This window comes from Macrotis lagotis, chromosome 8, assembly GCF_037893015.1.
Source record: "Macrotis lagotis isolate mMagLag1 chromosome 8, bilby.v1.9.chrom.fasta, whole genome shotgun sequence".
NCBI lineage: Eukaryota > Metazoa > Chordata > Mammalia > Peramelemorphia > Peramelidae > Macrotis > Macrotis lagotis.
This window is the reverse complement of record NC_133665.1, coordinates 110465130-110488721: the sequence shown is the minus strand read 5'-3', so window position 1 is coordinate 110488721 and position 23592 is coordinate 110465130. Positions and strand designations below refer to the sequence as shown.

Sequence of the window (23592 nt, the reverse complement as noted above, 5' to 3'; positions counted from 1 at the left end):
GACGAGGTACCTTTTCAGCTATTCCATGTTTCCACTGTCAAGCAAGCAGTTTTTTATTTTACCCCTTTTGTGGTAGCTCTTAAGACAGTGGTGTTCAATATAAAAAGTAGCTTTTTTGTTGTTGTTATCATTTTCATTTTTCAAAATGGAATGATAAGCATAGGGTAACATTTTCCATTGGTGCTCTTATCTTTGTGATGGCAAAATTCTGGAACACTGTCGCTTAAATCAGTAATTGCACTCACCAAAGCACATTTGAATCATGGCATTTGAATTGATTGCATTTATCATAGCTGATGTAAAGCTAACAAGTTGCATAGTTGCTTGCTCTATTCCATGGCCCATTTTGGTTAATAAGGTTCTGAGGTTTCAAGAAATCATTCCCTCATTAATGTCAAAATTGCCTTTATTTTATGCATTAAAATTTTAGCATTGTGCCATTGGCTAAAATGCCTAAGGACACATTTCATAAAAGAAATATAAACAACTTTTTTTTTAATGCGGATTTTTTTTTTAAAGAACAGCAGCTGCAGCATTTTAGCTCCCTGTTGGGGAATAACGTCAAGCCCAAAGGTACCTTAGTCATATAGACTTTTATAGACTGGGATTGCAGTTGACCAAATCAGAGGTGATTTCCACTATAACCAACCTTTAATCCACTGGGAAAATAAAGTGTCATTTGCCAGTGACCTGTCATGCCGATAAAAGGATGCTTTTTCATGGTCTTACAAATGGCAGTAACAGCCTAGTGCCATCTTGGATTTATTGTTGCCTGGGACTAGCTTTGCTTACAAACACCAAAGCTCATTTGAACAAATGTGACTGGGATAATAATGCCAAAGTACAGTTTAATGAAGCTTCACGTGTATAGTTCAGCTAAGTTGTAAATGATTCTTTAGTAGCAGCCCATGAAGTTTGCATTCAGGTGGGCTTTTGTAATTGAAAGCAAAGCCTTGCAAAACCTTTCACATCTCTATCTTCTTAGTCCAAGGAGCAGCATCCGGTAGTATGGCAGGGTTGTGTCTCACACCCACCCAGCCCCCCTACCCTCTCCCAAAAGCAATTCTTCATGCTCTTAAGTAATCCTTTATTTCTTGCCTTTGCATTTTTGAAATAACACAACTCAGACTCAGGTTCTTTACAAAATTCAGAAATGTTGCCATTTAAATTAGTTTGTTTAAATTGATTTAAGTTGATTTCAACTAACTCAAGATTTCCTTGGTCAACCCATAAAGTTGGCCATGGTGAATTCAGCATGATCTGAATGATCCTGGCCCTTGGTCATAAGCATTTTGAATTATTTGATAGCTTTAAAAGATAGACAGACCCGTTAAGTTTATCATTCATTTTCTAAGAATTTATCTGAGTTGGTCAAACCCTTAAAAGCTTGAATTTCCCTACTCATTCTTTCCATGAACACTTAAACATCTGTAGCATGTCTTATAAGAATAAGATTTGGCAGTAGTGTTCTTAGCTAAAGGCTCCCTCAATCCTCACTTTTGCAGAAGAGGCTGTAGTATATATGTAATTTTATTGGAGTAACCAAGGGTACTGTGTGGGGAATGCTCTGGAGTTCATCATTATCATCATCTCTAGAAAAGAGAAATTGAGCAACCTGAAAAAAAAGTTGATTTTTTTTTAAATGTTTTCTTAAAAACTTTATTCTTTTGCCATTTTAAGAATGTTTTCTTCTCTTCATCTTTGTTGCTTGACAAGTATTTTCATTTTTGGTTTACTAACATTCTTCCCACCAACAGAAAATATTTTACACAAAGATGATAGTGTTATTAAAGGAATGGAATCCTATGTACCCAGAGGCCCTGTCCCTTATTTAAAATGCTCCCCTTTAATGAAATTTTGAGTTCATGCGTAAACTTGGAAGTGACATTGAGTCATTTCTGCTTTTGGGAACTCCCCCCCTGCCCCCCCCCCCCATTCACCTGAGTTCACAATTACCAGTCACTTCTCCCACTTGCTTTCATTCTTGGGCATTCAGCTACTTGGGGCTTCAGTTTGGGTTTTGTTTTATTTCATTTGTCATAATTCACAATCTCAGGAGAAACAATTAATTATCAGCAGGTCTTAAGAGTTAGACCAGTGTAAATTTCCAATGTGAGAGTTGACCCTTACCTTGTCCTGGGGCAGGACCCTTAATAGATACTACAAAGAGCCATGCTTCATGATTCAGGGTACTTACTAACTATGTAACAGGGCCCTCATATTTATGCATGATAGCACCATGCAGGCATGTGCCAAGTTGAGGGAAGTCAATATTATGCTATTTAATCTAGATTACAGTTGGCAGAACTGATTGCGATGTATGAACAGCTTGCAATAGTAATGATCTTGATTTGGCTGGTAATATTAATTTTTATTAATACTTAACTAAGACTATACAGTGTATTTCACCCAGGATGAACATACAGCAACAAATAATAATATACTAAGTACTAATTCATCCAGAAATGTATATTTCATATTTATGACTTTTTATTTTGTTCATTATTGCAAGATACTAATTGCTGTTGTATCATGCAGTACTAAAGGTGCTTTTCATTAGTAGTGCACGTGGTTTTGGGGGGGTTTTGTTTTTAATTATTTAGATCATGTTGCATGTTATTGATGCATGTTTGAAATTTGTTGTGTCCTTTAAGGCATGATAGGTGGCTATCCGCCAGTCCTGCCACCTTTGCAGGGGCCAGTTGATGGCATTGTTAGCATGGGCAGCATGCAGCCACTTCACCCTGGGGTGCCCCCACCCCACCACCTTCCGCCAGGTATGCCAGGCATCCCAGGCATCCCACCACCGGGTAAGAACATCATCCTCATTCACTCATTATCTCATCTTCATTTTTCCATCTTCCTCCTGCAGCCAGGTATTCTGGGGAATACCTGCCCCTTTTTCTTCATACATCACTGAGGAAGATGCTAGTAATATCTAAAAGTAGAACCAGTGTGATGTTGCTTCAGATGTTGACTATGTCCCTATAAATATCTGGTTTAAAAGGAGTTAGTTGCACAGTACAAAGCCAATCAGAGTAGAAAAACAAATCTAAAAGCTGTATCATTGAAATGATCCCACCAGATAGGGCCTAGGAAAGACCAACATACAGTTACAAAATTCTTCAGGGCCTTATTTCTAAGGAAAAAACTTGGTGCTTTCTGATGGCAGTCCTTATTTCACAGGAGCTATTATCAAGAACTGTAGAAGTCACAGTTTGCCTCTCCTATGTTTTTCTGCTCCTTCTAGATGGATTGTGAAGGAACAGTTGTCCAACGAATTTGGGGGAAAGCATCAGAAAGTACCAATGTTGAAAAATTCCAATTAGCATTTTGTAACAGAATGAAAGAAATTAAGCTGAAGTACAAAGAGAAGAGAGGTCAAGAGTCCCCGACTGGATTTAGCTCATTTGAGTTCAGGAAACTAAATACTCTGGGCTTGTATGCAGGCGCACTAGTAAACATTTTAGATAGCAACATGATATCAAAATGGTTTAATTCAACATGACCTTAATACAAGAATTCTTAGAGAATCAAAGGATATGTTTTGGAAGTATTCTGTGACAGGGAAGTACATAAATTACTTTCCTGACTCAGGAAAATTGGCCATCTGGTTGCTTTGTATTCTGGGAATTGCCACTTTACAGAGAGTCAAGGCAACTGAGCATCTCTCATCAGAGCACCAGCTCTCGAATCTCACCTAGTTGAACTTGGGCAAGACACTTAACCATCCAGGCCTCAGTTTCCTTATCCATGATATAGAAGGGCTGCTGAGATCCCTTCTAGCTCAAGTTTATTATCCTGTGAACTTAGTCCATTTTGTATTATTATAAGCTATAAACTCAGTTAATGATCTGATCATTTAATACAGCAAAAGCAAAACTTTATTAAATATCTGTTATCTATAAAGTCCTATGTTCATCACACACACACACACACACACACACACACACACACACACACAAACTCGAGACTTTCAGAGAGAACATCTGAGTTCCAAACAGTTCTGAGATGACCTTATTTGTGGGACATGTGAAACAGTATACTGACTTCTAGGATTTTTTTACTCTAAAAATTTGAAATATATACATACAGAGAGAGAGAGAGAGCAGAATCCCTAAGAACTATTGGATGCTGATGGGAAAAAAAATCTTGATAATTTTTTTTCTTTGAAAAAAGGATCTTGGGGCGCCTAGGTGGTGCAGTGGATAAAAGCACCGGCCCTGGAGTCAGGAGTACCTGGGTTCAAATCCCGTCTCAGACACTTAATAATTACCTAGCTGTGTGGCCTTGGGCAAGCCATTTAACCCCATTGCCTTGAAAAATCTAAAAAAAAAAAAAGGATCTTTAGAAAGTATTTAAAGGACTGAGAGTTGTTGAAGGAGTCATTGGAATAGTGAAAGTTAGGAAAGTGCTGCTCAGGAGAAAGGGAGATGTTTGCTTCTGTATAACTGGGATTACAGTATGAAGTTATGAGGCCCATTTTCACTTTTGGATTGAAGACTTGATGTCTACTTTTAACCATATCTTGAAGCTGTCACATTGATTTAATAGTTAATTGCTGTTAATTATCCATATTCTCACCACATCCTAGAAACTATCAAAAACATCAGCATCTTAGACTAGCAGACACTTTGTGATGAGTGGTCAAGTTGTCTCTATCTCGACCCCCTTCCCATGCACCCAGTTACATTTTTTTAAAGTTTATATGTTAATTTAGACCTAGAATAATAGATCACAGTTCTGATACATAGTAAGACTTTTTGTGAGAGTAATAGGATGATTTTTAATGTGTTCGATGAGGTTTCTATCGAACCTAGAAGCATAAAAGTGCTGTAGAGATAACTCATGTTCTCTCTGGTACCACCTTGAATGTTAACAACAGCACCATGATTGCCTAGTACATAGAAGGCAGAAAAGGCATTAGCCTGCAAAGCATTTCTATGGCACAGCCAATGCTGGCATCCAATAGGAGTTGGCATAGTCTGTGCTAACATTCTTGGCAAATTAATATAGACATCACAGTTAGTGGAGTGACTGTTTGCCTAAGGCAGGTAGTTCATAGTTATTTTCTCTCTTGCCTCAAAACAACAAAAAACAGCCCCAAATACAACTTGAAAACATTATCTAGCCAATGATATCACAGGAAAGTTGACCTGGGAAAATAAGGTGAATTAAAATAGGAATGGCCAGATAAGAAGCTCTTACCCATCACACAATCTGTGCAGCAAGGTGACCTAGGAGCAGAGGTGAAACAACAGCAGGAAAGAGCTTTCCTAGAAGAAGGTTCTAACTTTTTAAAAGCCAGTTGATGAGTTAGGGGTTGAAACAAGTCTAAAAAACTGAAGTGGGTTTTATAAGATCATTAAAGGATACCTGTGAGACAACAGTTGCTGGTGAAAGGTCACCAAAGGAACTATGAAAAAAATAGATTGCTATCATAAAAAGATATGGGGGCAGCTAGGTGGCACAGTGAATGGAGCACCAGCCCTGGAGTCAGGAGGACTTGAGTGTAAATCTGGCCTCAGACACTTAATAATTACCTAGCTGTGTGACCTTAGGCAAGTCACTTAAACCCATTGCCTTAAATAAATAAAAAAATTTTAAAGATGACAAATACAACTAGCCCAAAATTCTGTTTCTATCAGGCGAAACTTTTTAGGCTAAATATCTAGTGATAGTACAAAAATGTGAGATGCAAAAATTTTCTATGCCAGTGCTACTTATAATTATATACCAATATAGGTATAAAGCCAGCATAGTTTGTATTTTGCACTAGAATGCCCCACTGAATAATATTAATTGTATTATTGAATTTTTGTAGCACCTTTAACTTTGCCCTTGCACATCCACATCTAATTTCCTTCCTCTTCTAGCACTTTAGATGCTCTTGAGTTTAATGCCAAAATCTCCCTATAAATAATATACCTGAGAGTTATGTTGTTAAACTTAAGACAAATGCCTTAGATATAGAGGTTCATTTAGATCAGAGTCCCCTGGGGAAAAGTCTCCAACAATTTGTAAAGGTTTAAACATTCATTAAGGTTCAAAGAATAGATATTTCAGTACAAGTTAGACCTGGGTCCAAGCCCCAACTCTCTGATACACTCTGGCCAGGTAACCTTTCTGGGCATCTCCAGTAGACTGGTTTTTTTTAAAGCATTAGATGGCTTGCCCAGAGGTCCCAGCAGCAAATGTCTGAGGTTAGATTTGAATTCAGGTCTCCTTATTCCAGATCCTCAGAGAGAAATTTGCTCACAAGGTGTCCCCTTACACCATTAAAATGGCAAATCCACAGCCTGTCCCTCAACAATAAACAGTACTCTAAAGCTGCACAGTTTTATTGTGGGCACAGCCATAAAAACAAAAAGACATAGCGACTCGCAGTCGCAGAGACATAATCTCTTATCAGAGTGATTTTTCTGTCCCTGTAATCCTTGAGGCTCTAACTGTGTTAATTACATTTTAAAATTTAGGTGTGATGGGCCAAGGAGTGTCCCCCATTGTAGGACCTCCAGCACCAGGAGGGAGTCCTTACGGACAACAGGTAAATCATTTCCTTTGATCTCTATCATTCTGTATGTGTGCCAGCCTCTGGGCCCTGTGTATTGAACCTTTTCCTGTCTGAAGGCAAACATGCTCATTCCTTTGTCATCTCCCATTTCAGATGGGAATTCTTGGGCCCCCTGGCCAACAAGCACCACCTCCATATCCTGGTCAGAACCCAGCAGGCCAGCCAGTCATGCAGCAGCCAACAACACCAATGTTTGTCTCTCCCCCACCAAAGACCCAACGGCTCCTGCACTCAGAGGCCTACCTGAAATACATTGAGGGGCTCAGCGCTGAGTCAAACAGTATTAGCAAGTGGGACCAGACCCTCGCAGGTAAGAACAGAGTCTATACCTGGCAAGGCTAATGCCTGCCCAGATTTGGCATTTTCTTTTCATGGCATTTTCATTTTCAAAACAGTTTATATGTCATGTATAATCAATGGTTTATATTTTGATGTTGAAATTTTAGAGGCAATTGTTCATATAATGACTTTTGATTAAACATTTATAGCCACTGAAAAATACAAAGAGATCCCAAAACATTTTAACTACTGACCTTGAACTTAGTGATGTGAGGTAGATACAATGGAAATCTATTTCTGCTAAACTTTAATGTTGTATTTTGCATTAAACATGACTGCTCTGTTTCCAGTAAATTCTAAGTTTATCTTCTTAGGCATAAAAATAAAATTATTAAAACTTAAGCACTAAAAATAATCACATTAACCTCTAAAAGAAATGTATTTCAATTCAACAGTACTTAGGTAAATTCAGAGTCACTGACCATAATATATAAGCATTAATATAATCTATAGTGAGAACTCGGGAAGCTTAAAACAAGAAAGATGTGCTAATCCTTCTTTTTTTGCCAGGTTTTAAGGAAAAGTTGCCTACTTTGTACAAGACACTCTGATTGGTATTGGGTACACAAAGGCAAAATGAAAACATAATACCTTCCCTCAAGGACCTTACACTCTCCTAGAATGGATCGTCACCATAAATTTGAAATACCAAAGTGATAATAACTCCTACAGAAAAATTTAATTAGTGTTCAAGTTCTTTGTTTTTTAAGAAAAAAAATGACTTTTAGTTATCTTTTCAGTTAAATGGGCAGAATTCCATTAAAACACATTGATTTTTATTCATGGGAATCACAATAATCCATTTATATAACACTCAGAAAGTTACAAAGTGTTTGCCTTACAACAATACTCTAAAACATGAGTTTGGATAGGCACTAAATGGGCTGTAGTGGAAAGATTGTAGATTCAATTATGAGCCCTGACTTTGGTTCCCAGCTCTAGCATTTGCTAGCTGTGTGACCTTGAACAAGTTAGTTAACCTCTCTAAACTTGTTATCTAAATAAAATGGGTAAAATTGTAACTTAATATATCTACTTTTCAGAACAATGAAAAAAGAATGTTTTGTCACCTTCAAATTTCTATAGAAATGTGAATTGTGCTATCTCCCCATTTTACAGATGAGGTGCCTGAGACTCAGAGGTTGTAACTTGGTCATGGTCACACAGCCACCAAGTGGTACAGGTGGGAATTGTAACAAGTTTACTGTAAGAGACACTAACTTAAAATGATTTGGAAAATGAGTTTGGAAATAGTCTACAATTAAACTTTCTAAACTTTGTTCCCTACTTTAATAAATTAGTAAACCTTAAGAAAATGAAAACTGGGGTTAGGTGATCACTCTGTTTTACTTCTCAGCCCGAAGACGAGATGTTCACCTATCAAAAGAACAAGAAAGCCGTCTTCCTTCACACTGGCTGAAAAGTAAAGGGGCCCACACTACCATGGCAGATGCCCTCTGGCGCCTTCGTGATTTGATGCTTCGAGATACCCTTAACATTCGCCAAGCATACAACATAGAAAATGTTTAATCGCATAAATTACTTTCTTTGATACAAACATAAAAGAGTTTTGTGGAACAATAGCTGTTTTAGTTACTGGGGGGATAACAAAACAATAATTTTTATTGCATTTTATTGTACATTGCAAGACCATTTTTATATAAGGACACTTTTAATAAGCATATTTCAATTTGTTTTTGTTATATTAAGTTGACTATCAAATACACAAAGATTTTTTTGCATATGTTTCCTTTGTTTGAAAGCCAGTTTCATATTTGGTTGTATGTGTAGACATGGAGTTATCTTTTTACTTGTTGCCATGGATCTGATACCATTGGGGGTTTTTTTATAAAAGAAAAACAGACCAAAAAAAAAAAACCATGAAAAAACACAACTGTTTACAAATTAGTTTAAAAAGACAATGAAATGTGAAGTTAGTCCTAGTTTACATTGTAGAAAAGTATGTCTGTTCACGTGCCTGCGTGTTTTAAGGCACTTCCAGCAGAAACCATTGCTTTCAGGTGAATTAAAATGCTTTTTCAAGAAGAAATATTTATTAGAGATTCAGTAGATTTATAGAGACTTGGATCTGATCAGTAGCAATCCAATTGGGGGAGCTAGGCATTCTTTCCCTAGACCAGTCCAGTATAGCAAGCACATTTTCATGTGCTTCATTAAATGTCTAAATTGACCTTTACAAAGATATGCATAACCTTGTTGAGTCATAACAGGTAAATGCATAGAACATTTTCAGCCATTTAAAAAGAATTCATTCACAATTTGTCTCCACATGTTCTGTCAGATCTTGTGAAGTTTTCAAATTCATGTATTAAAAAAGCATTTACATTCACACTGGAGTATTATGGTAGATGGAGGTGATTTTTAAAACATACAACCCTTGCTTTAAAAATAAAATACAGCAGTGTGTAAAAGTTGATAGCTACACTGAAAATGAAATTATGAGAATCAGTTTCTCACAATCCTTTCCCCCCCCCCATTTTTCATTCCTATGCGTGGCATTTTTTCCTCCAAGTTTCAAGGTTGTAACTTTCTACCATTTAGGACTTGCTACACGTTTTCAGCCAAAAACTTATGAGCTGCAACTTTTCTGTTTCAGAAATATTTTTAATATTAGCTTAAATTTTTGAATTTCAGGGGGTAATATAAGTGCATTTAGAGCTGGGGAAAAAATCACTATTTAAGAAAATGCTTTCTGAAAAGGCCACACAGATCCTATACACATTAGTTTAGAAATACTTCATTCCCTGTCTAACCTTATAGCTAAAACATTCTTCAGGTGGCAGCTTACTTTTAGAGCATCTATCCAGGAAAATGCCCAGGCAGCTGGACAAAGCTTTCCCATGCTGCTATATAGACTGTATCACTTCACTTGGGGGGGGGGGGTATTTGTGGTTTCAAGAGTGGTTTTTATCATATCATAACCCCAAAAGAACTCCTTATTTTTTTTTCCTAGTAGGCATTAATTACCCCAATGTCTGAATGCCATTCTTATTAAATCATGAGTGTAGAGCAGAGAAACTCTTTTGTCTCTCTATATACTTAAGTACAGTAGGCCGTCATAACTGCCGTAGTCAACCACTGGATCTAAATCTTCATCAAGTATTTCTAAGTAATTTCTAAGTTTTTTAAAAAATTTTATGTTACTGTCTTGTTAGAATACATCTCAGTGACTAGTTTTTGATGTTTTCACCACAAAGATTAAGACATTGAACTGAATCAGATAATGAACATGTCCTAGTTCTTTGTTTATCTGAGCCATCCAATCACCATCATGGACTGTATATTAAAATCGGATTCTTTTATTCCTAGACATTAACAAAAATTACACCAAAGAGCCTGGAATTAATTTTAGTTTAAGTTATTTATTTATTTTTAAGTTTGTTTTACTTAATTTTATTTGGGGCCTAGATAAGACTCCTTTTGGGAGCCTATTAAAAACACTTTTATTTCAGCAAATGGAATGGTCGACATTTTCTAAGGCACTAGAAGCTGAGAGCACTCCTTTTTCAAACTTTTTACCAGCTTCAGCGTCACTGTAAAAACTGACCAGATCAACCTTAGGTCTCCTTTAAGGTCATGCAGAGCAGTGCCATTGAGGCTACTTGTGGGCCCAATCAAGTTTATTTGTTTTGTTTTTGTTTTGTTTTAACTGTGTATTTATTTTAGAATCATGTCTTTCTGTGTATTTCTGTGGAGAATGTCAGTAAAAATTTAGGTGATAGGATTTGAGGTCTGCAGTTTAGAATTTCATACCTAACCAAAAAAAAATTTTTTTTTAATTCAAGTGATTAAAAAATAATAAAATAACCACACATTTTTCCTGTGGTTTTTAGAACCTCTGGTTTGTATGGCTGTGGAAAATGTTGGCCTAAACAGCATTGTAATATTTTTAAAGTGCAAGTATGTATGGGAGAAAATTGGGTTTATATACGAAGTAAGAATATAGATTAAAATAGTGTTTGTAATTTTCAGTCAACTGGTTGAAAGCCATTAATTGCATTTCTCTCTCACAACACACACACAGACACATACACACACACACACACGCACTCACTCACACTCAACACATACACAAACCCCTTCCCCTTCAAGAGAAAAAACAACAGCAACATCATCTGTGCAAAATCTCAAAACTGGTGTTGGTGACTTTTCAGCAAACGTTTTTAGACCTGATTAAGTCATGGTTGGTTTATCCTTACCTCTGTATCAAAAGGGATTAAATTGGTAACCAGTCTTATAATATGTATGTACCATCATTTTGTTCATCTGAAGCTTTTTAATCCAAATAAAAATGGAGTTTGCAAAGTGATTTAGATTAATCAGGTTTGATGGTTCCATTAAGATTCTGTTGACAGACTTTAGTTTCAGGAATGTATGACTCCTGAAATATGTAATCATATAAAAACATTGATAAATCTTTGTTTAAAAAGAAGACTTGGAGTTTGGCATCAGGAATGCCTATCATACAGGAAGAAAACATAGCAAATGGAAAAGATGGCCCAGAACGACCTACTGCTGATGTGCCCTGATGCTGAACTTAATGAGACTTGACCCACCATACCCATCATGCCACAGGAGCAGGCAGTCAAGGAATTCCTAATCCTGCCTGGGACTGCAAGATAATGTTAAAGACAGGCTCAAGTAGAAGTTGTCCAAGTAGAGTAGAAGTTAAATTCAGTTCCAGGGTGAAGAAGGCGTGTTATCTATAAAAAGTAGTGTTTTAGCAGATAACATACAACATCCAACAGTGGATGAGAACTTTGGCTTTGGTTTGTCTAATATACATTTATTTGTGTAAGATGTCAGCACTTTTTACAGGAAACTGTTTAGTGTTGATAAAATTCAACCAATTCTTGCTTTTCATATCACTTTGCAAAGTCCATGTAATTTCTTCATATCCAAAAAAGTTGGAGGCTTTAAAAACTATTAAATATAATGAGCAGTAAAATGTTTGGAGCTACCTTTTCATATACCCCCAGATGCAGTATGGAATGTAAAAGCAGAAAACTATAGTCTATTCCTTCAGATTTGGGAAATGTGATAAGTCACCAAAAGGGAAATAATTTTTTCTTGGCTCCTCCCAAAAAGTTATAATCTTGTTGCTAAACTAAAGGAAATCCTTGGTTGAACTGTGAATTTATTAAGCTATAAGAATAGAAATTCAGTCTTCTTGGAGAAATTCAAATGGCTTCAGGTGAAGGGATTACTTCGGAGAAAAATATCATGATCTTTTAAGTATGTACTAGGTGGTAACCTCCATCAACACAAAGAAAGAGGAAATGGGATTAAGTTGCAGTATAAAGAAATTAGGTTAGATAAAATATTGTCTGATAGTCTCCTAGCCATTAAAATAAGTTGCCAAGAAAAATGATAGCATTCTTTCCTTGAGATAAATAAAAGTGATGATTTTTGTCATGGGCAAAACAGATGAAATAAATGGCCCCCCTTTTTAGATAATTGCCAGCCTGTTTTTAGATGTAGGGGGAATACAGCTCTTAACTTTGCAGATTTTTTTGCTCTTGTTAAGTAGTATAGAAGCATTAGGTTAGATTCAAAAACTCACTTATTGCCTGCATAAAGATAGTCAAGTCAATGTGGACCTCAGTTTCCTTATCTGTAAAATGAGAGGGTTACAGTAGATAATCCATCCCTCTCAACTCTAAAAGTCATGAAAATGTGATAAATCAACAGTAATAGGGCTTGCTATTCGTTTTTTGCTGCTGTTGGGCAAGACCTGTGAGTTCATCTGATACAGTAAAGTACATCTAATTCACATAATACAATATGGAAGTTCCCTCCACTGATGAAAATCAACAACTTACCAAGTTGTCTGGAATACAAGGAAGTATGACTTGCCCAAGTTCGCCCAGCTAGTCATAATGCACCAAAGGTTCTTCATTCTAAGACCAGACTTCTCTATGACCACATTGCCTTTCATGACAATATATATTAATTTTTCTGCTCTGTAATGTGAACTGCTATACTACTTACCTTTTACTGAGGTCTCATTAAATGTTTTTACTATGGAAAGAAACCGCAATCTACACGGAAAAGACAAATGTGTTTTTATGTTACCACTAATGAGGGCTCACTGGGTGAGTGGGAGCTCACTTGAGCAGACTGCTCTGATGCCTTAAGATGTTGTTGGTGTTTTAAAATAGGTGCTTTTTATTCTGGCCAAACTGTAGCAAAACATGATTACCCTAATTGTTTCCAAGATGCATTGTTTATAAAATAAGCTTTGTTGTAACCAAATAAACTGGAGGACAATTCAATGTCTAATGATCAAACAGTTCAGAGAAAACTACATCATAGCACAATAACACACTCAAAACTTGGCAACTGATATACAGATGAGACCTTTTCTTCTTTCACAGCAGATCCTTGCAGTATTTTCCCCCACTGCAGATCAGCCTCCATTCCTTCCAACAATACCTATCGATGCCTCTAGAAGGTACAGGATTGTGTGCTGAGACATGGGTAGATGGATGAAATAAACGTTCCCAGTCCTCACTGAGTTTACATGTGAGAGAGAGGATATGATGTGTGCATGAATATGTATGATACAGTGTAATAAGTGTAAAGGAAAAGATCCAGACAAAATGCCCTGAGAAATTTAGAAGGGAAGGAGTTATTGCTTCTAGCTGGTGAGAATCAGAACATTTTATAAAGAAAATGACAGATATAGAAAGGGAGGGCAGCATCTGAGGATTAGGGATGACGAGCAAAAGAAGGGATGGGAAAAGTCAAAGTAAAAACGGGAAATTGTAAGTGATCTAGTTTGAAATTCGATAACATGAAGGAAAGTTTGAAATTAGGCAGGAAAGCAAGTGGAAGCCAGATCATGTAGAATAAGTTTTAATCATTAGTAAAAGAGTAAACACAGAAGTAATCAGGACTTTTTAAAAACATTTTTAGATTGAGAGACTTAAGCAAGTTCTTAAACTAAGAAGAAGGGTTCATTTCAGATGATTAGAGGAAGAAGGTCCAGGTGAAAAGTGATGAAGTCCTGGACTAGGATAGAAGCAGAAAGGCAAGGATTGGGGGTAGGGGCAAGGGAAGGAAGAATTGGGAAGGCAACTAAGAATTCTAGCCATATCAGTAAGCAATTATTAAATTTACTAAAGGCCAGTACTGGGCTAAGCTGTGGAAACTTTATATTAAGGCAAAAACCATTATAAAGGAGACTATACATAAGCAAGGTAGCTATAAAGCAATCTCAGAAGGGAAGACAGGTGCTCTTGAAGAGAGCCAAGGGGTTAGACAAGTTTGAGATGTGGAGGCCTGGAGCTCCAGGGAGATGAGATGAGAACCAAGAGAACAAGGTCACCAAAGTTCAGAGGAGAGAGTTATGCAGTATGAATTGGTTAGGGTCATATGCTGCAGAGACTTTGAGGATAAGTGCTGAGAAAAGACCATTAAACTTCAAATTAAGAAGAGAATACTGATGAGGTATTACTAAATAATGATTATTTGACAAGTTTTTTTTTAAAGGGAGGAGCTGGAAGTAGCTAGTATAGACTGCCTCCTCAAAGACCAAGAAGGGGGAAAGTAAAGGACTATATCTAGTTGAGATTGTAGGTTCATGAAGAGGTTTGGTGAGTTTCTGTTTTCTTTAAGGATGGGGTATGTGTGTATGTGTGCGTGTCCTTTGTGAAAGCTTGGAGAGCCTGAAATCAGGGGTGTCCTGATTCTGACTGGCATGGCTGCCTGAGCTTTAGCAGGCTACCTAGCTCTCCTTATACATCCCCCTGAATGCCATGACTAGTCTGAGCACTCCTCAGACCAGGTCCCCAGTACCCTGTGCTGTGAGAGAGAGCAGAAAGGATCCTGAAGATCCAGCATTCTGAATCTCCAAAATCCAGAAGGGTCTAGCCTTGCTGAGAAAGGAATTCATGTAACCCCAAAATACATTGGGGGAAGAGCCCAGCCAGATACAAAGCCTCAATTAGGTAACTAAAGCTGGAGAGATAAGTGAGCCAAAGAAGACATTGACTAATCTCAAAAATTAAAGCAATCTCTAGAGTTTCTCCCAAAAGAAGATACTCATTCCATAAATAGCTGCAAACAGACTCTCTAAAGGAAAAGATGCTTTCCCCAAGGAAGAAATAAGGCAAGAGGTAAAAAATGAAATGAAGGCTCTTAAGGACAGAAATGGAAGGACAACAAATTGTTGTTTGTCCTTTGTTCTGAAGGAGGACCATAACATGGGGTGGGGGTGATGCCATGACATGCAATGTGAGTTGGATTTGATGTGGGGGTGCTGTGCCAGGTCACCACATGGCTGGAGATATTTAGAAGACAAAGATAAATCAAGTAATGGACTCCCTATAAAAATTAGAACAGACCAAATAAATCTATGACTCCATGAGACAACAAGAAGCATTAAGATCAAGAGATTTAAAAAACAGAAGAAAATGTAAGAAATCTGGTGACAGAAAACTCCTGGAAAAAAGGATCATTTATGAAAACTGTCCAGATTTATCAGCACCAGAGAGTAAAGATAGAATCAATCATCTCCTGAAAAAAAAAACCTCAAGAACCTAGGAATATCAGTTAAAAATTCAGAGTTCCCATATCAAAGAAAAAATAAAATAACCACAGAAAAAAGTAGTTCAAATACCAAGACACCATAATAAGGATCATACAAGACCTGGCAGCTATTACTAAAAGTGAAAGGAGATCTTTAGATACATATTTCAAAAAGGAAAAGATCTTTGATCAAGAATATCTTAAGGGCAGCTAGGTGGTGCATTGGATAGAGCACTGGCCTTGGAGTCAGGAGTACCCAGGTTCAAATCCAGTCTTAGACACTTAATAATTACCTAGCTGTGTGGCCTTGGCCAAGCCACTTAACCCCATTGCCTTGCAAAAACTTAAAAAAAAAATATCTCAACCTTCATAACTGAGCATAATCCTATCAAGGAAAAAAAGTAATTTTGAATGGAATAGAAGACTTTTAAGCATTTTTGATGAGAAGACCATAGTTGAGTAGGAACCCTGAAATACACCCAAGAGTCTAAAAAGATAAAAGTTATTTGAGTAATTGGTAGGACGTGATCCTAAGATTGTAATATGTGAAAAAGAAACAAGTATCCCTTCAGAACCTTAATGTCTTCATTAATAGAATCAAATAAAAATTTTTTAAAGAGTATGAGGTACATTCAGTTCAGAGTTTTAAGAGAAGAAAGAACTAAATAGTATATTGGTATAAAAAGGAACAAGAAGGGCTTGGAATTTGTTTTTCCTCTTAATTGAAATGTGTGAGAATAAACAAAAGGGTGGGGAGTGGGCATCATAAGAATTTCATGTAACAGCCAAAGAGTGATGAATCTACACAAACATATATGTTTGGTGCAGAAATAACTCAAACTCAGGGAAACTATTGGGCAAAGAGAGGGAAGCTTATGAAGGAGAAAGAAATGTGTCCTTTGCCCTTGAAGAAGGCCATGACATTAGGGAGGTGATGCCATGACAAACATGAATTTGATTTGAGTGAGGGGGACTGCTAAGTCACCAGCCTCACTTTCTCCTCCAGAGCCACCTGGGTCCAATGACCAGATATAGATTAGGATGACTGGAGATGGCCCTGGATGCGAGGCAGTCAGGGTTAAGTGACTCACCCAAGGTCACACAGTCAATCCTATCGAGCACCTGAGACCAGATTTGAACTCAGGTCGTCCTAACTCCAGGGCTTGTGTTCTATCTGCTGTCCTTATGAGGGAGGATAGAACAAGATAAGGAATGAAGATTAAGCAGAACAAATTGCCTGTTCCTAAAGGAGGTTTTAAAAAAGGAAAAACTAGATTCTTAAAGGAGTTTCCCCTTTGAGGAGGTGCTGAACACCACCTCAGAGCTGAGGAATAACTGAACAAGTTGTTAGATGTGAATGTGATAGAATACGGAACAATAAATAATGAAAAGATCATTGCTGAAAATTCTGGGTAGTATGAGTCAATGCAGAATTAAATGAGCAGGAACAGGAGAGCAGTTTATATGAGAACAAGAAAACAACTTGGAAAGACTTTAGAATTCTGATTGATGTGGTGGATGTCTTCTGAGGACCTACAATGAAACCTCCTGCCAAAGAAGTGATGCAGTCAAAGCACAGAAAGAAGCACACGTTTTTGGTCATGGCTACTGTGTGAATTCATTTTGATTATTTTTTATTATGAAAGTTTTTAATTTTCTTTCAACTTTTTTAATTGGGTGGAAGAAGGATTTGATTCAAGAAATGGATGGCTATATAATTGCACAGAAAATGGAAGCTTGGGGTGGCTAGGTGGCACAGTGGATAGAGCACTGGCCTTGGAGTCAGGCGTACCTGAGTTCAAATCTGATCTCAGACACTTAATAATGACCTAGCTGTGTGGCCTTGGGCAAGCCACTTTAACCCCATTGCCTTGAAAAATCTTAAAAAAAAAATGGAAGCTTTGGGACATAGCTATTGTATAGAATAATTCTGATTAACTGTGCCTATTTATTATAAGAGTTTCTATTTTCCTAATTTTTAATTGAAAAAGGATGAGGTAGAAAGGGAGAGTTTGGGGATGCCCCCCCAAAAAAGGGGGACCATTGAAAATAAATTTTAGGGGGCCGCTAGGTGGCACAGTGGATAAAGCACCGGCCCTGGAATCAGGAGTACCTGGGTTCAAATCCAGTCTCAGACACTTAATAATTACCTAGCCGTGTGCCTTGGGCAAGCCACTTAACTCTGTTTGCCTCGCAAAAACCTAAAAATAAATAAATTTAAATTTTAAATAGTACAATAAAAGAGGACAATTTTGGAAGGGTTTAGTGGAAAGAATGGGCAGATCTGGAGATAGACATTGCCCAGGTAGGCTTTAAGGTGTCTGGGAATTGGAGGAAGACTGGGATTTCAGAACCACCAGGATAGAGCAGAAGGGAATGTGTTGACAAGAGTCGGCTACAGGCGGCCGGGAATGGAGGCACTAGGTTAGACTTTTGGATATGTCAAGTGGTGAGGATGATCCTCGAAGGGAACAGGAGCAGGAGAAGGAATGGAAACAAGCTGGGGTCACCTGGCATGTGCACCAAGCCCTGAGGAGGGAGGAGGGACTTGAGAGGTGTGTTCAGGAGAAGGAGATGACCTAAGGGATGGCCCCTGGGGAGGCCAAGTACAGTAAAGGAAGAGATCATGTAGAAATTTTATAAAAATTGACTCTACTATGGCACATTGCAAACAATTGTAAGAAGGCAGAAATAGATCCTTTACAGATCATAATAAACCAATAATAATTGGTTCAGGCATCACAAATAAAAGCTACAAAGACAATAGAAGATTAACAATGAAATTCTAAGTCATTGGTGAGTCAGAGAACAAATAAATAGAAACAATTGTAAAAGAAAATGATAATGATGAAACAAAATTTCTGGAATGTTGCTAAAAAGCATCATGAGGAAGGATTTTCTCCGGAGGAAAAAATCATAGCCTTACAAATAAACAATTAACAAAATAGAATCAAAAGAATCAGAAAGCCAACAAATAAACCTAAAATAAACAAGAAAGAATTTTTAAAATTATAGGGGAAATTAGAAACTTAAAAAAAATGAATAACTAGAACTAAAAGCTAGTTTTGGGGGAGCATCTAAGTGGCGCAGCAGAGCACTGGCCCTGGAGGACCCGAGATCAAATCCAGCCTCAGACACTTAATTAACTGTGATCTTGGGCAAATCACTTAACCCCACTGCCTTGCAAAAAAAAACTGAAAAAAAGCACTAGTTCTTTGAAAAGATAAAATTTGATCATCTTTAGCTGATCTGATATTCTAAAAGTCAGAAAAATCAATAAAACAGCAAATGAGCAAGGTGAGATCACAGCAAAACTAAAATATAAAAAGAATAATCAGAACATATTATGCATAGTTATTTACTAGCATAACTGAAAAGGAAAAAATAATCTCATATTAAATGGTGTCCCCAGCAATAAACAAGGGTGAGGTGATAAGGGCCTACAAAGTATTCCCAAAGTATGAAATGCTCAAACAGTCAGAACCAGAGACGAGTGGTGAGGTCCATGACTGGGAAGGCGAACAGCATCAGTCCTGATTTGCAATAGAGACAGCAGAGGTGCTTGCTTGTTGGATCCACTCATACCAATTTGTGAAGGGTGGCACAGTTCTGCCTCCTCGCCCTCCACTCGCCGCATGTCCCTGCAGAAGGCTAGTTAGAAAACTTAGCCCAATCTCAGAAAGGACAATCTGACTATAAAGAAGCTACCAAAAAGGAAAGGTGACCCTGACAGATTTACCATAGAATTTTATCAAACTTTTAAAGACCTGTTAGAAGCCATACTCTGCAAGTTATTCTCAATAACTGAAATAGAAGCACACTCCTCATGGAAGCCAATTGGTAGTCCATGCCCCTGAAGCAGAGCAGTCTCACTGGGATTAAGCTTCAGACCAGGATTTCCAACCAAGTCAAGGTTCTGGCCAACACCTCAAGGTACAAAGGGAGGAGGATAAACAACACCTGGCAAATGGTGTCATTAGACAGGGGAAAGTCAGAGAGGACAGCTCACAAAGATGGATTCAGAATGGCCACTTGTTTGACATTCTATTCTGGTGAGGTGTCAGCAGGCAGGTGAAAATAGGAGACTGGAACGCCGGGATGGACTGACTACACACCTGAGTCCCCTGCAGAGGAATGAGGGAAAGCCCTAGGAATAGACAGGAATGCTTGGGTGAAGAATGATGCAAAAGAAGGCAGAGTGCCAAACCTTGGAAGGAGATCAGGGGAGAAGAACTGGTTTGGGGGAAGGGGCGGGGCGGTTAAAACTTTTTTCTTTTTACTGATCTCTTATTTTCACATCATATTCATTTCCAAATATAATCTCTTTCCTCTTTTCTACCCAGTGAACCTTGGGTAGACTAGATTTTTAATAAGGGGAAAAAACACATAAGCTATGTCTTAAAGCAAATTCAGTATTCCACAGCCACAGGCAGGACCAGGCCTCAGCATTATAATTATAGACCATCCATTTCCATCTTATTTTTATTTACTTTTACATTGCTTTAGTTTCTTTATGCTTGTTTCTGATTCCACTTCAGTTTATATAAATTTTCTCGTGATTCTCTGAATTCTTTATATTCAGAATAACTTTTATTTAAAGAGATGAATGAGGACAAGGAGCCAGCAAAAGAGACAAAAGTAATACGATGTCACAAAAACCAAAAGAGAAACATGTATAAAGAAGTAATGGTGGTTAATAAAGTGTTCAGAGAAATCCAGGATAGGGACTAAAAATTAAGTCATTGAACTCAGTGATTTGATCATTAATTACTCTATAGACCAGAGATATTAAATATGTGGACTGAAGCCCAACATTCCTGAGTGAGGCCTAACCAAATTAAAAATTGGAAATATTTAACAAAATAAATAAAAATACAATAAAATAAAGATTTGTGATATTAATATGTATTGTTCTAAGTCAGTGTGCAGCCAGCAGGATCCTTATGTATGGGTTAATGGGCCCTTATTTCTATTTGAGTTTGACCTCACAGTTCTGTTTAGAGTAGTTACAAAAAGTGAAAACAACGGGTCGGGTCGGCTTGGTGGCACAGTGGATAGAGCACCAGCTCTGGCCTCAGACACTTGTGGCCTTGGGCAAGCCACTTAACCCCATTGCCTTGTGGAAAAACCTAAAAAAAAAAGAAGTGAAAACAGTATCTAAATTAATTCAAAGGGATTGGGAACTAGACAAAATGAAAGAATCATGAGAATAAGTACGTGAATGCGAGCCCTCCTAATTTTATCTTACCATCATCACTTCTGTCATTAAGAACTCTTCAACTCCTTTCAGTTATAATCTGTTTTTCCACTCAGTTCTCGAAACCCTGACAGCCTTGTCCTTTCACTGCTTTTGACTGACCAAACTCCATCCTTGTATTCCCGCCACCATCTACCCCCGCCCCTTTCACTCTGCTGCTGTGGAACAGAGCTGGAGGAAATAACACGAACTTTGCAATTGGGCCCATTACAAGTTTAGGTTCTCAAATAACCTCCAGCAATAATCAAGCGTGAGGTGTGATAAGGGCTGCCATGGCAGGGGGTGTCAGAGGAGAGAATGGGCATATTCAAGATAATGTAGAAAGGTAAAATCAACACTTTGCCAACAGCTTGGATATGGGGGAAAGAGATAGTGAAGAGGCCAAGATGCCTTATGAGCTGAGGGACTGGGAGAATAACCCTCCACAGGGTAGGGAAGGTAAGGAGATGGAGTAATGTCAGGAAGGATGATGGGTTCAGTTTGAGATATAATGAATTTAAGATATCTGGACATCCAGGTCAAAATTTCTGAAAGGCAATTGGTGATGCAAGACTGGGGGTCAGCAGAGAGACCGGGGCAGGATTGGGAGATTTTAGAATCGTCAGTATGAAGATGGTAATTAAATCCATGGGAGCAAGTGAGATCACCAAGGGGAATATTATAGAGGGAGAAGAGAAGAGGATGAGGGCAACCATTGGGACACCAATGGATAGAGGATGTGATCTGAGGAAGAACTGTCAAATGGTAGGAAGAGAACAAGGAAGGAGAGAATGTTGTCCTGAAAACCTAGAGAGAAGAGAGTTTCAAAAAGAAGAGAGTGACCAGTGGTGCCAAAGGCTACAGAGGACTCAAAGAGAATAAGGATTGAGAATAGGCCATAGGATTGAGATCATTAGCTGCTTTGGAGAGAGCCCATCCCTTCCCAGCTTCAGCAGACTGCTCCCACTAGCATTCCCCAGGTCCTATCTTCCTTTCAAGCTGCCTCTTTGGCCATTCTTCAGGCTTATTGACTGGTTCTTACTCAGAGTCATGCTAGCTAACTGTTTGAGTAGCCTGCGACTCTGCCCCGACCTCTCCTTGTCTCTATTCCCTCTCCTTGTTGACTTTGATGACTTCCTCAACGTTTGGTGATCAGCTCCAGCAGATCTTTTCCTTCTCTCCTGAATACTAGTCCTGCATTACTCACCATCTCTTTGTAGACATGTTATCTTCCCCCCAAAGCTCACCCCTCTTCTGAAGTTCCCTTTGACTATTGAGAATAGTACCATCCTTCGAGCCACCATACCTTATAACCATGATTTCATCCAAAACACCACTCATACCACTTGTCATTCCTTTGTCTATGAAAGGAAAGAGGGAGGGAGGAAGGAAGGAAGGAAGGAAGGAAGGAAGGAAGGAAGGAAGGAAGGAAGGAAGGAAGGGGTGGGGAGAAGGGAGGAAGGGAGGGGAAGGAAAGAATGGGAGAGAAAGGATGGTGGAAGGAAAAGAAGGAAGAACAAGCTTCCCTTTCTCTATGACAGTCACTGGCCTAGTTCAAACTTTCATCCCCATAACAAAACCATCTTTTTAATGGATCCTCCTCCAGGTCTGACCATACCTGTCCCCACCTCCATCCCCCTCCCACTAAATTGTAGTGACTCCTTCTCACTGCTTCATGTGGCATTTAAAGCCTTCCCCAACCTGGCCCACCTCCTTCTCCCTTACTCCCTCCCCTCCATGAGATCTGTAGTCTGGCCACACTGACCTGGATTCTGGTTCTTCCCACTCAATATTCCATCTTCTGTCTTGCTTAGTTCCTCTCCTTCCTCCTTTCACCCCTTGACTTCTCAAGAGAAGGCCCTTTCTGGACCCCTCATGCCTTCCTCCTCAATTTTGTATACCTTGTATGAGACTTGCATATATTTATAATATAAATATGTGGTCTCCCCTCATTGAATTTAACTTCTTTGGGAATAGAGACAATTTCTTTTTATGTCTAGCACATACCAATTAAATGCTTGATGAATGCTTGAAACAATAATTGATCATCAAAATTGATACTAGTTAAAAAAGGAAAAGAGTATATCAAAAAATCATTCTTGAGAATACTACTCCTTTGCTCAATAAACAAGAATATAAGTTAATGGTGGCAGGACACCCACCCTTCCTGACAACAACTGTTGAGAAACTAGAAAACTTAAAATGGATTTGTGACCAAACATGAATGTCACATCGTATTTTTATTAGAAGAGAATTAAAAGGGGCAGCTAGGTAGCACAGTAGATAGAGCACCAGTCCTGGAGTCAGGAGAACCTGAGTTCATTACCTAGCTGTGTGGCCTTGGGCAAGTCACTTAACCCCATCGCCTTACCAAAAAGAGAGAGAGAGAGAGAGAGAGAGAGAGAGAGAGAGAGAGAGAGAGAGAATTAGGTAAAGATTATCAGACTGCCTTCTAAAGGCAGGAAGGGAAGGGGTAAGCGTAAAATTCAAAATCTTACAAAAAATGATAAGTAGAAACCACTTTTGTATATAATTGGAAAACAAAATGTTAAATAAATAAAATTTTAAAAATAGAGGAGGATTAAATAAGGTACCTTTAACAACTAGGTCTAGGGGAAAATCTTTAACCAGAGAAGGAATCAAGTGGATCATAAAAAACAAAACTGACAATTTGGGCTACATAAAGTTAAAAAAGCTTTTATATGAGTAAAATAAATGAAAATGAAAAGTGACAGAAAAGGGAAAACATGTAAATCAGATATTCAAGATAAACATAAATATATACTAAAAGCCATTCCACAATACAATTTTCAAAAGAACTGCAAACTAGAAATGACCACACGAAAATATGCTCTAAATCACTTTCACTTAACATTATGAAAATCATCAA

General features: G+C 38.0%; 1 protein-coding gene across 35 annotated transcripts in view; it reads left to right on the top strand.

Moving 5' to 3' along the window:
• PBRM1 (polybromo 1) overlaps positions 1-23592 on the top strand; it is a 126220-nt gene that overhangs the window by 99632 nt on the left and 2996 nt on the right. For 17 of the 35 annotated variants that reach the window (XM_074198162.1, XM_074198160.1, XM_074198159.1 and 14 more), the window contains 4 exons: positions 2655-2810; positions 6477-6547; positions 6668-6884; positions 8271-17244. In XM_074198162.1, coding sequence (XP_074054263.1) covers positions 2655-2810; positions 6477-6547; positions 6668-6884; positions 8271-8443 — 617 coding nt within the window. In that variant the 3' untranslated portion in view covers positions 8444-17244. Of the gene's footprint in view, positions 1-2654; positions 2811-6476; positions 6548-6667; positions 6885-8270; positions 17252-23592 lie in introns of those variants that run through there. The other 18 variants (XM_074198166.1, XM_074198185.1, XM_074198187.1 and 15 more) reach the window with 5 other exon arrangements.